The sequence below is a fragment of the Clarias gariepinus genome, chromosome 7 (genome assembly GCF_024256425.1).
Source record: "Clarias gariepinus isolate MV-2021 ecotype Netherlands chromosome 7, CGAR_prim_01v2, whole genome shotgun sequence".
Taxonomy (NCBI): domain Eukaryota; kingdom Metazoa; phylum Chordata; class Actinopteri; order Siluriformes; family Clariidae; genus Clarias; species Clarias gariepinus.
This window is the reverse complement of record NC_071106.1, coordinates 14,044,996-14,058,030: the sequence shown is the minus strand read 5'-3', so window position 1 is coordinate 14,058,030 and position 13,035 is coordinate 14,044,996. Positions and strand designations below refer to the sequence as shown.

General features: G+C 36.7%; 1 protein-coding gene across 3 annotated transcripts in view; it reads right to left on the bottom strand.

Moving 5' to 3' along the window:
• Positions 1 to 303: 303 nt before the first annotated feature.
• fam107b (family with sequence similarity 107 member B) overlaps positions 304 to 13,035 on the bottom strand; it is a 29,176-nt gene continuing 16,444 nt past the window's right edge. For 2 of the 3 annotated variants that reach the window (XM_053500842.1, XM_053500843.1), the window contains exons 2-4: positions 8,635 to 8,815; positions 1,924 to 2,080; positions 304 to 1,405 (exon numbers count right to left, since the gene is read on the bottom strand). In XM_053500842.1, coding sequence (XP_053356817.1) covers positions 1,286 to 1,405; positions 1,924 to 2,080; positions 8,635 to 8,762 — 405 coding nt within the window. In that variant the 5' untranslated portion in view covers positions 8,763 to 8,815 and the 3' untranslated portion in view covers positions 304 to 1,285. Of the gene's footprint in view, positions 1,406 to 1,923; positions 2,081 to 8,634; positions 8,816 to 10,130; positions 10,275 to 13,035 lie in introns of those variants that run through there. The other variant, XM_053500841.1, reaches the window with a different exon arrangement.

Below are 13,035 nucleotides of genomic sequence, written 5' to 3'. Positions count from 1 at the left end.
ATGGTTTGGGAAACCGCATGAGAATCTTGGGCCCTCCTGACAATTTGGGAATTGGATATGACTAAATTAGGGAGAAAATCGAAAAAAAAAAAAAACCTGTCTGCTCCAGCGGTGCCGTATAATGGCTGACCCCAGCTTACTAACAAGGAGCTGTGATATGCGAAAACTAAAGAATTTCATTGTGCAGTAATGTATATGTGATTAATATAATATCTGCTATTAATCACATATCTAAAGTTATAAAATAAAAAAAGTGTTCACATATGCATGTCACTCCCATGAGAAAGGAACGAAATAACAAAATACCATGACAAAATAATATTTATTAAAAGAGGGTTTACAATTTAAAGACAGCATTACCGGTTCATTATTGGCTCAAAACTACACAAATCAAAGAGTTTTCAATACTGAACTAACAAACAATCAAATGCACTGTTTCTAGAGCTTCTCGCACTCAATAACTGCTATCAAGTTGTGGAAAAATATATAGAGTGCTTTAACACAGCACTCTAGTAGATACTGAACAAACATTGAATGTAAAAAAAAAAAAAAAAGCAAAAAAAAAAAAACAAAAACAAAAAAACAACAACCCTGAAACACATCAACCTAGATCTAATATTGCTTAAAAGAGATGAGTGCACAAAAATGAGAAATAATAAAACGGCAAAAAAGCAAGCTCTGTACATCACACAACAAATCTTGGAACATTGTACTGACAAGAATTCAAAAGTGAAATTATGTGATTTTTTATTATTTATGTTTTGATCATCAACCAGAAAGTCCTCCTGAGATCCTCTTTTCATTTCAGGGTAGAACCAAATGGTAACAAATCGCATTATTTTGGCTTACAAGAGTCCATCCAGTGTCCCATTTTAAACATGTGGAGACAAAAAAATAATAATTATTATTATTATTTGAGTGGTTTTGTTTTTCCAAAAAAAAGAAGAAGAAGAAGAAGAGTAACAAATGGAAAGACTCTGTAGATTCTGTTCCATCTTGCCGTGCAAGTTCACCAAACACCATCAGCCAGTGAAGACGAGGCTGCTTCGTCATGTCTCAAGTGTGTGTTTTTCTTTTAACCTCTTCATTTGTTTCAGGTGTTCAGCGTAACGAGGTTAAGTGAATACTGGTCGCGTCTGCAAGCAGGCAATAGGAACCAAACGTGGTAACTAATTTCACAGGAACACAGGGAGCAGGAACACCAGGAAACCCCCCCACACAAACTGCAGTCCAGTCCAGCTGCCATGTCATCATGTGCCATGGACCCAAATCTATTCCATTGTGTCTAAGTGGTTCGCTCGTGCTCCTCTACCTCCTGCTTGGTTCTTCTAAGAGCGCCTTTCATTTTGACAAATTCTGGTGTGTTCTCCTGCTCCTCTTCCATTTTCTGCTGCTCCAACTCCAACTGCAAACAGACAGAATGGAATTTCAGTCCATATACATACACACATACTCATTCATCTTTTATCTTATACAGGGTCATGTGGGAATGGGAAACGTCCCAGGAGACTTTGGGCACGAGGCGGGGTACACCCTGAAAACGGCACTTTGGGAACGCCAATTAACCTAATCTGCATGTTATTGGACTGTGGGTGGAAACAGGAGTACCATGCAAACTCCAGTATACATATCAAGGATGTAGGAATGCATTCATAGGTGTATTTGGAGGCAAATTGGCAGTGGCATGAATTAGAAAGTTTTATTGTTTGTTTTATGATAATTGATCACAACTAGAAATATAGGGATATGCACAGGGCTGTTTTAATGACATGTGGGTAGTTTAGTTGTGATCTAGTATGAATTAGATCTCGCTTTCTGACAAACTTTCTACAGAAATCAATAGTGCACCTCACAATTGGTTTTGGATTAATTTACCCATCTGTTCAATCCAAATAAAGCTTACATTACATCCTTCATGTGTACCTGTTCAAGTTTCTGCTGTCTCTTCATGAGCTCGATCTCCAGGTCACTGTGCTTTTTATGAGCTTCTTGCTCTGCCAGTTGAGCCTTTAGCACTTGATCTCTCTTCCTCTTCTCCATCACCTTCTGCAGCTCAGGCTTGTTCTGTGGAGCCAGACCCCTATGACACACAAACACAATAAAAAAAAAACCTTTATAAAAAAAAAAAAAAAAAACAACACACTCTTCCAGGAAAGCATAACCATATTTATGCAGAATATTGTTGGTCCATGTCAGATAAGTTTTTAAATATCCATTGTAGCAAAGTGATGGTGAGTACAATCATGTTTAAGACAGAAAGAAAATTAGACCAAACGACCAGCATCAAGCCATGACTGACACAGTTGTTAAGCATGTGTCAGTTTGGTACATTAGACAGAAATAAATTGAATGTGCCATGTTTATCTTGTCTACCTGAGCCTTCAATAACGAACTGAAATCCATATTAACTTAAACACATCTCTTGTTATACTTAACTTCCAGTCTCACACAGTATGATGCAGATCAATTCCTGCTATCCATTTTCTCCCGAATGAGGATGGGTTCCCTGTTCAAATTCAATTTTTATTTTATTCAAATTGTTGAGTCTGGTTCCTCTCAAGGTTTCTTCCTACAGCCATCTCAGGGAGTTTTTCCCTTGCCACTGTTGCCGTCATCCTCGGCTTGCTCATTAGTGCCTACCATGTTATTTTGATTCATACACCTTTACATCTCATACAAACTTAAATAATTCTTTTGATTGTGTAAAGCTGCTTTACAAATAAATTGAATGTGCCAAAATGTATGGTAAGCCCTGTCCCCAGATCAGGGAAAGTTGCATAATACTGTACTGTATGAGGTCATGATCTTATATACAGTAAGGTCTGCCTGCTTTACATGTATACACCATACAATGGGATCTAAAACGGAACCAGTGTCACAGTAAATCATACCGCTGCCGTCATGCACAAACACACAAACACACACACCATATTTTTAACCTTCGATACTTTTATACCTCATAGTTTACAATTATAGTACATTTTGCAAATTATGTAAATCATGTGTAATTTATATATTTGTATGCATTTCTATTTTCATTTTATTTATTTATGTAACTTTTGTCAATTGGTATATTCCAACGTAAATTTTTACAATAATATATTATGGTGGTGAAATCTTTCTATTCTAGTCTATCTTTCTATTTCAAGTCACAGACAGTCATATAAGCCTCCCCCTGCATACTGTGTATGGTTGTGTATGTGACAAATATAATTAGAATTTGAAATCTAAATAGCTTTACAAAAGTGTTCACCTCCCTAAATTTAAAATCTTAATGATGCCCACAGCTATCTGTGGCTGTGCATATTTAGCAGATGATGGATCATGTTAGCTCATGTATACTGAAAAATGTTTCCAGCATGTGTTTTGTTGCCTTGAGACTGCATGAGAAAGAAGTGGTGGCAGAGCTGCAAATGCCTCAGAGGAAGGGTGTGCGTGTGTGTGTGTGTGTGTGTGTGTGTGTGTGTGTGTGCGCGTGTGTGTGTGCGTGTGCGTGTGCACATGTGTGAGGCCGTCCGTGTGAACAGGAAGAACATGTTAGTGGGCAAACTGTGAAAATCTAAATGAACATTTCAGGCGAAACTGGGGTTAAATCCTCATCTCTGGCTTAGAACAGGGGTATGAAATTTGCTCTGGGTTGGCAAGACATCTAAGATAATGTACTCAATAATAGTCTGACTTAAGCAAATCCACAACATCTGGAAAGACAGAAAGAAAAACAGGCAAGAGAACAGTAAAGTATGACTGAAATAAGATGTGCTGCACCCTTGACACACACTGCAAACTTCAATGGAACAAACAGTCACATTCTGCCTTTTTCATCCAAAGTTATCTTTAGACTGAATGTACAGTATGTAATGTTTCAGTACTCTAAAACCACAAACAACTACAATGGATAGAAAAAGTGTATATAACAAAACAAAACTATGCGTTTTGTGAAACATTTTGCAAAGCAGCTCCGTTTACATGAGGATTATGAGGGCAACGCACATCATAATATAGCATGAAGCCAACGTGAAGCTACACACGCCTTTCTTTGGTTACTGATTAAAGTTTCTCGTTAACATCCATAAAGACCTTTGCTCCCTCTAATAAAATATTATACTGCCAAACCTATTATGTGGTGCCGTTTATTTCTGGGACATCTAGCATGGCCTACATTATTTTATCAGTGATACCAATCAATAGATCACAGTTAGGACAAAAAAAACTGTTAGGGTAATAGAATTCAGGGCAAACAATTAGAGATATCCATATAAGGGCATAAACTTAAGTCCTGTGTAAGACACATATACATCTTTCCCATTTTTTTATTTTATATACTGTTGCATCTCTGTAATGTCTAGTGTCCTCCAATTATTAAGCATGTAAACTATTAAGCATGTAAACTAAAAAGAAAAATCCAAATTCAACTAGTTGTTCAACTCTTAAACCACAAAATGCCTATGTAATTTGCCTTTTACTAAGGAATGCATGTTTATATAACACATGCCGGCAAAGTGGGTTTAAATAAATCCTAATAATATTCTCCACAAATGTAGCAAATAATCCAGCTCCAAGGCAAGGAAAGCAGGAGTGTAGATGCTTAGTTCTGAGTATCTGTCTTTTTCCATGGTCAAGAATAGTGTATATATATATATATATATATATATATATATATATATATATATATAAATAAAACTCCAAAATCGATTTTTTTTAATTAATTAAAATTTAAAAATGTTTGCATTCGATGTGGTAATACATTGCTGTTTCTCTTTAATCCTGCAGGGGGAAACACTGACCTATTCACACAGCACAGCATTCTCAGCAAATTGTTTGCCATGTTTGTTTAGCATTGTAACAAAATCCTAAATAAAAAAAAGTTATATTGAATCAGGATGTTGATAAAATTAAATTGTAGTACTTTAAAAAAAAATAAAAATAGGCACCTAGGATGGATAGATGGATTTATAAATAGATGGATAGACGGATAGATAGATAGATGGATGTATGGATGGATTTATAGATGAATAGATAGACGGATAGATAGATAGATGGATGGATGGATGGATGGCCCCCAAACCCCACTCCAGTACCCAAGTATAATCTGTATTAGTGCTGGGCGATATGATCTCAAGTCAATACCGCAATTAATTGAACATTTTCTCTCCATTATGATTACCAAATGATTGTTCTGCTCCTATCGTTTACTGACAAGGTTTTTATTGTAAATAAAAAATTTTAAACTATTAAAGCTGGGATAATCTTATCGAATAAAAGAGTTCTCCTCCATAGATGTTGCTTCTACGTTACTGTACAGGCTGGGCAGCGGAGCATCATGTGACTACACACGAAAACACACAATATTGGCAAAAGTATTTGCTCGCCTGTCTTTACATGCATATGAACTTGAGCAACATTCAATATCTAAATCCACAGCATTTAATAAAATATTGGCCCACCTTTGAAGCTATAACAGATTCAACTATTAGGGGAAGGCCTGGCCTCCAGTCTCCGCTTCCCAAATTCATCCCATTTTTATGGGGGCTGAGGTCAGGACTCTGCACAGGCCAGGCAAGTTCTTCCACACCAAACTGCTCGATGTCTTTATGGACCTTGCTTTGTGGAAGAGCAGAGACTGCAAGCCAGGCCTTCTCGTCCAACCTCAGTGTCTCTCCTTACAAATGCACTTCTGGAAGAATGCTAAAAAATTCCCATAAACACACTCCTAAATCTTGTGAAAAGTCTTCCCAGAAGAGGTGAAGCTGTTACAGCTGCGAAGGTTGGGCCAACATCATATTAAACCCTATGGATTAAGAATGGGATGTTACTTAAGTCCATATGCATGTAAAGGCATAGGAGTGAATACTTTTGGCAATATACTGTAGCGTATGTTTTTAGGGTGACATTACATGCGCGCACACAGTGGCAAAGGTGTTAACAATTTATTTTTTTAAAAGTTCGAAAAATACAGTTATTTAGTATTTAATCACGTTTTTGCATATTCTGCGTGAAAAGAAATGTAGAATGTGTTGAAGAACGGGTCAATAACAATCACACCAAATCCTGACTTCCAGTCACTACATACGTACATACATACATACATACAAACATACATACATACATACATACAAGCACACAAGCATGCCACCCTGACAGAAATATAAGAGAAGTTAAATCACTTTTGGAGTTTAGCTGGCTGCAAATTCATGAGACTAAAATGTCCTCTCGGAAAGAGTCCTGATTTCTTCTTACTATACACACTTGAGAAATTAATTAAAATCCATCATGATATAAGAGAGTATGACCACTTTATTATATACACTCCTCCAGCTCACACCGAGCCAGTTACGTAATTCGTGACACTGTAGTCTGCCTCCGTCACTCTCTGTTCTGCCTGCCGAAACCATTCGGAAACCACTTTAATCTTTAATGCGCTTACGCACACTTCTGAGTGATGAAGATGAATGATGGAGGTGAGAGCGTAGGAGAGAGTGAGAGGTGGAAAAAGGGAGAAGGAGGGCATGAAAAGGAGAGTGATGTGAGGGATGATGCTGTGCTCCTGCTTATGTAACTGTTCATCTCTAATCATCCCTACGAACGTCACGCATCACTGCTGGATCTGAGTGTAAATATGCTACCCTTTCAACCTGCGTATATAAACACACTAGTCGAACCATGAGACTAAAAATCTACATTTCTACTAACCAGCAGCAGTGAGGGTTAAAAGGTTAAGACTTGTATAATAACAATACTCAACCACCCCTGAGTGAAAAGCAGCATAAATTCAGAGACATTTTATTCCTGGTAACTTGGGTTATTTGCTGCAGCGTTACCTTCAATGGTACACCCTGACAGCTACAAAATGTAGCGGTATTACATGCTTAGAGGTGTGTATGCTTATAAAGTTTTAAGCAAATATCCACCAAGCCAAAGAAAGTGAGACTGAGACAGACATTCCTGGCTTGTTCCTTGCATTTTTCCCCTCATTCCTGTCTGCTTTGAGACAGACAGAATGGTACAAAACGACCTGCCAGGAAAATGTTTTACCTCTAACAATTTCAGGTAGTTTTTTCCCCCCGTCCAGAGACATATTAAACCACAGAAAAGCCGAAGCCTCAGGAGTTCTCTTTCATCATTATTTCTAAAACCGGACTGTTAATTAATTTACTACATTAGCTCAGGAATGGTTCACAGGTTAACATTGAGACACCCGCTCTAATACATTTGGTCACTTTTATAAAAACTCTATATCTTTATACAAGTTTTTCTTTGTTAAACCGTTGTTTTTTTAATTCTGTCTTTTTGTGGTTTACAATGATATGAATATATTCACATTACATAGAAAAAAAAGATAATAAATACGTGTGGTTTCCTATAAAAGTTACTATACTATATAATATCTTATAGTAAGTTACCACTAAAGAACAGTAAAGGACCGAATTAAAAACAATGATTTAACAAAGAAAAACATATAACACCATGAGGTGTTTGTAAAAAATATTTGCGATATATATATCGCTTATGCAAATAAATCTACACCATCAGTAATTGGTGGACATCAGGAAGTTCTCAAGCATTGGAAAAATCTTTGCCACTTTACAGACTCTTTGTATAACAACAAACTGCTTTTTTGCCTTCTTTCTCATGTGTCAAGTCAGGAAAAAAAGACTGGTAAGGGAATGACGCTTGTTATAGCGGTATATATCTGTATATATATCTGCTTATACCTGTTTTAGCTGTTGTTAGCTGCTAACAGATGTGTATTGCAGTTTTTAGCTGCTTATAACCATTTGTAGTTATTTACAGCTGCTTGTACTAAGCTTAATTATAGATATTTTTAGCTGTTTATAACTGATTATAGTTGCTAATTATAACTGACCATTCTTAGATGTTTAAAGCAGCTTCTAGTTGTTTATAGCTTCTTAAGGCTATTTCAAGATGTTTATAACTGTTTATAGCTTCTTATCGCTGTATATACTGTAGCTCTTGTCAGCTGCTTATAGATGTTTATAACCGATTGTGGACATGTACAACTGTTTTATAGCTGCTTATAGCTATTTGCAGATGTTTACAGCTATAATAATAAGGTGCTTACAGCTGTTTTATAGCCATTTCAAGATCATACTGTTCATAGCTGCTTATAACTGTCCATAGCTGCTTATAGCTATTTACAGCTATAATGTACCTGATGTAATAGGAACCAAGTTGTCATGTGTCAACTTTAAGTAAAATTTAAATAAAACACTTTTGGAAAAAAAAACAATAATAAAATAAATAAATAAACAAATTGTGTTGGCCCTCACCACTCCAATCCAGTTTTGATTATTTTCCCATAACACGCTCGGTCATGTGTTAGTTTCTCAAGGATGCTCTGCAGGGTGTGACTCATTTCAATAAAGTTTCAGTCAAGATCATAAAACAGAGCCTATAGATCATAATAACAGATCATGTGATTTGCCTGACAACACCATGATGATAATGATAAGATAAAAGAGGTATGTATCTGTAGATAACGGAAAGAAAAAGTATAAGACTAAAAACTGAACAGGGTAGATACACTCCACAAAGAATTAACCCTAATGTCAAACATTAAGGAAAGAAAAAAAAACTGTGATGACTGTTAGACTGATAGACTGCTAAGAGCTTCACCTCTTCTGATTCATAAGGAGTTCTCGGTGAAGATCTTGATGGTTCCTCGATGTCTTTACTGGATTGACGAGTTTCTTGGGCTGAATGAGCTCATCACAGTCTCCATCCATGTAGTCTGGCTCTGCCATGATGGTCCGCACACGAGGCAACAATCTTGTTGGCAACTCCGACTGGTCCAGAACTAAACGAAAGACAAATGAGAAATAAGTCTCTGATTCTCAGTAAAGCCTAAGCACCACCCTCAATTTTGTGAACACTTGTGACAGCAGAACGCTCATGGATATGTCCTGTGTATTGTTTCTAGATTAACAACATCTAAGCACATAACTGAACCTTAAGAGATGCTGGTGTTCCTCTGTGCATGTGTTTAGATTATTTTAACTTTTGACAACAAAATGTACCTGTACAGGAACTTAAAGTACAAAATAAATTACTGTACAACAAAAAAACAGAGATCTGAAAGAAACATTACTTTAACAGGTTTCGATCATTTTTCCTAACTGACAATACATGCTTAAAGGCTATTAGTAATTTTAAGACATTCAGATGAGTGCGAGAGTTTAAACAACAAAGTGTAGTAAAAAAAAATGTAACATATATTTTTATATATTTATATATTATATATCACTGCTTTTTGTCACATTTTTTGTATTGGTCAAGGCCAATACAAAACACATGACCCCCCCTCCATGTGACCTCATAAAAGATACCCTCCTCTGACTTGATGCTCAGCTTAACAACAGCTCAATTGCTGGAGTCTCAAACAACCCATTCTGAGGACAAGTAAAATAATGGGAGTTTGAGGTATTTAAAAAAGCATTATCTGAGTGGTATTTCAGCTGGAGTGGTTACACACTCTTTTAGGGGAGATTCAGACAAGTTGGAACAACTTTAGAGGGAGAACTGAAGCAGTAATCTTTAATATATGGACGGCATTTTTGAGGAGCTGAGAAAAACACAGCCCATCTACACTAATCCCAGCAAGGCTGAAAAGAATAGTCTATTAAAACAACATGCATAGAAGTATATATTAAATAATAAGTATAGGCTATTGATGCTTTTTTTCTATGCTATTACAGCACTGTCAAAGCACTGAAAGAAGCTTAGTGACAGGGAAACTCCAGAATTCCCCTAGGAAAATTATTGCCTTAAATACAAACAAGCTGAGGAGGAAACTGGATAATCCATCACGTTCAATTGGCTGGCACATCGATAATACATTTAGTCGTCATATAATTTATCATTTGTTCCAAAACAGAATCAGAAACAAATGGTATCATTTCCGTGAAAAGGTATGCCCTAAGATACCACCAAAAAAAAAAAAAGGCGTTAAAGGTGTTATCTTTATTTCTGAGAATGCATGATAACACTTCTACAAAGGAAGTTTAGAAAGAATGAAAGAAGATGCCGATGATCTTTAGGAGCAGTATGTTTCCCAACTACAATAGCTTCTAACAGTTCTATTAAAAAATATGAAACCCTTTAAGAAATCTCACCTGGGAAGAGCGGGAACTCGGAGTACCTGAAAACGGTGTCCATGGTGTATGTGTGTGTTAATGTAAAGCAGAAGTGCAGAGTAATCCGGAGCAGACTGAGCAGAGTTGAGATAACAAGCAAAGCGATACGCAGAGCTCCGCACTTGATGTTACACTGGAGCGAAGCATTCTACTGATTAGTGTTTTATTATCAACCCAACCCCGGCTGAGAATCTCTGATCCTGTAGGAGTGGCAACACAGAGGTTGCCAAGTTGCACAGATTTCAACCCTGTTAGCTTGCTATTTATCTGGGGTTTATTATTAAGTAGTTGTAAATCTCTATATGGATGAGACTTTTACTTTAACTTATTAAATCACGATGCTATTTATTAAAATCACACTCACCCTAATTTATTAACTTGACCAAGTGAAATGTGATATGATGCCCAACCTGGTAGCACAAATAAAACCTTTTCAAACTTTACTAATTTATAGATCTTAGTAAAACTATGCTGCAATTAATTTTGTTCTAGTTCGTCTAATTTATGACTTTAACTTGTACTATAACTTATCTTGCTTTAAAATACAGCATATAGGCAACATATATTAACAAGACTTGTCCTGTGATCTTATAAAAATCCCTCCAGCATAAGAATACATAAAATAGTTAGCAAAATTGGAGTACATGTCCACAGGATCATTTAGGAGAACCTCTTGGCAGGACGGTAGAAAACTGGTCAGAATTTGATTAATGAAAGCCTCACTTTTCATACGTCTGCAAGTCATTTTTCATTTTTCTTATTTTATTTGGCAGTGCATAATTATATGAAATATATTTTCCCTGGCGTACAAATAGTGGAATAGAATCCTAACATCCCAATCCAACATCTTAAGGAAGTAACTTACAAATCAAGGAGAAAATAATAATTTAAAAAAACGGACCCTGAGCACATTGTACATCTGGTACCTTTGTATTATATAAACAGATCTATAATTGGACTACTGTCTGTGGTGCATTTGCTAAATGAGATGAATATGTGTGTTCGAAACGAGACCCAGGACTGCGTCGCACAGTTTAAATGTTTCCTAGCTCCTGATAAACTCGGGTACTTTTCTCAGAAGAACCAAAAAATCCAGGAGGTTGAGTCAGAGCTATGCCAAATAATTAATGAGCTAGGATCAAGGGTGTTGGGATGGAGGTAGGAAAACATGACGGTGTGCACATCAGTGAAGTTGCATCCTGTGATTGAAGAGAAGCTCAGGCCTCATCATCGTCACTGACCATTATGTAAGATATCGTCACAGCACTGAGAAATTTTTGAACTGATCTACTGGATTAGAGTTGTTTCTAATACTTCTTGTTTTGTGTAAGAGTTTAAATCCTGCGATTATTCATTTTGAAAGAGAAAACGTTTCCTAGTCTCGTGTTTCTCAGTTATACAACAAATGAGCTGAACATACTGTACAGCACATTCTATGATTATTGTTTAATGAGTAAACATGGGTGTACTCATGCACACTACACCCACTAGAGGGCACAACCGGACACCAAAATCTATTTATTCAATCTTCCTGGACCTACTCAATATGAGAAACACTGGCAGGAACTATCACAGATGATATCAGAGCTGGAACATGTGATGATATGAAATTACGAAATTATTTTTCTTACCCTGGAATGGACTGTAAAAAGTGTGAAAACAATGCATACCGTTTGCATTTTTGACGTGGGCATCAAAAATACAAACAGCTCACGTCCCTGATTTATTCTTAAGGACAAATGAAACATGCAAGCTCTACGCCTTAAGGCTGGACCGCTTCCTCTGCATGGTTTGCAGGATAGAGGATGTTTATTGTATCCAGAGGTAATTATTTCAATCTGTTTAGTTTATTTACTCGGTAAATGGTCTCTTCGGGTCATAGTGAAGCATTTGCATTTAAAAGCAGTTGGGAAATTAAAACTTGTGTGCATGAACAAGTAATAACCATGGAACTTATCTCATCCGTTTGATCTAAAAACATTTTAGCAATAATACAGAACAAGATCTTCTCAAGGCTAATATCAGGTAACAGTAACATTAAAAAAAAAAAAGATACTACAACTACTAGTACTACTCCTGATACTATTAACAAATAACCCCTGCCCTAAATCTTTGTGCTGGAACTGGCTGTATCCCAGACGTCTATACAAACAGTGTCGCCTCCAGTCTGTGAAACCCTGTCTTTAGTAATTATAGACATTTAGTCCTTAAGATCACAGGTTAGTCTACATGGGGGTGTGACGTTCTGCACTAAGGAAACCATTGCTAAATAGCCCACATCGTCATGAAGTAAGTAGGCTTGAAAGTTTTGAGGAGGTATTGGTTGGTCAGTGCCAGCCTGCTTTTATGTTGTTCAAAACCTCTTTATCTGTACGAATCCTCACCGTTGCTATCTGCTGTTGGTTCTGTGGAAGATCTTGTGTTGTGCATGTTTAAATGCAAATCAAATAAATTTGTCCTCCAGCACCAACACCGGAATTTGCACAAAGACAAGATGAACAGGTTGGCTTGTGTTTTTTTTATTTATTTTTGTATTTTAATGGTGTAACGTTCTTGTTTATGAGCGACTTTGCTTGCCTGTGCGTGATCAATACAAGACATCTTGGTGTTACAGGAATCTGATTCTGACTATTTGAATTAGAGAATGTAAGGTCTGAAAGTCAGAATGTAAAACCACAGTCTCAGAAGCAGAAGCTCAAGCTTAATGAGTCAAATGGTGAAACGGGTAAGAGGGGTTTAAAATCCCGGTTTGTGTTATTTACATGTCACTGAGTAAATGTGTGCTGGCCTGGAAAATCTCTTGCCATAACGAACTGAATGAAGTTTCTCTTTTGGATGCATCAGGCGCAAGTAAATTACTAAACTTAATTCGACTTACCTGCAA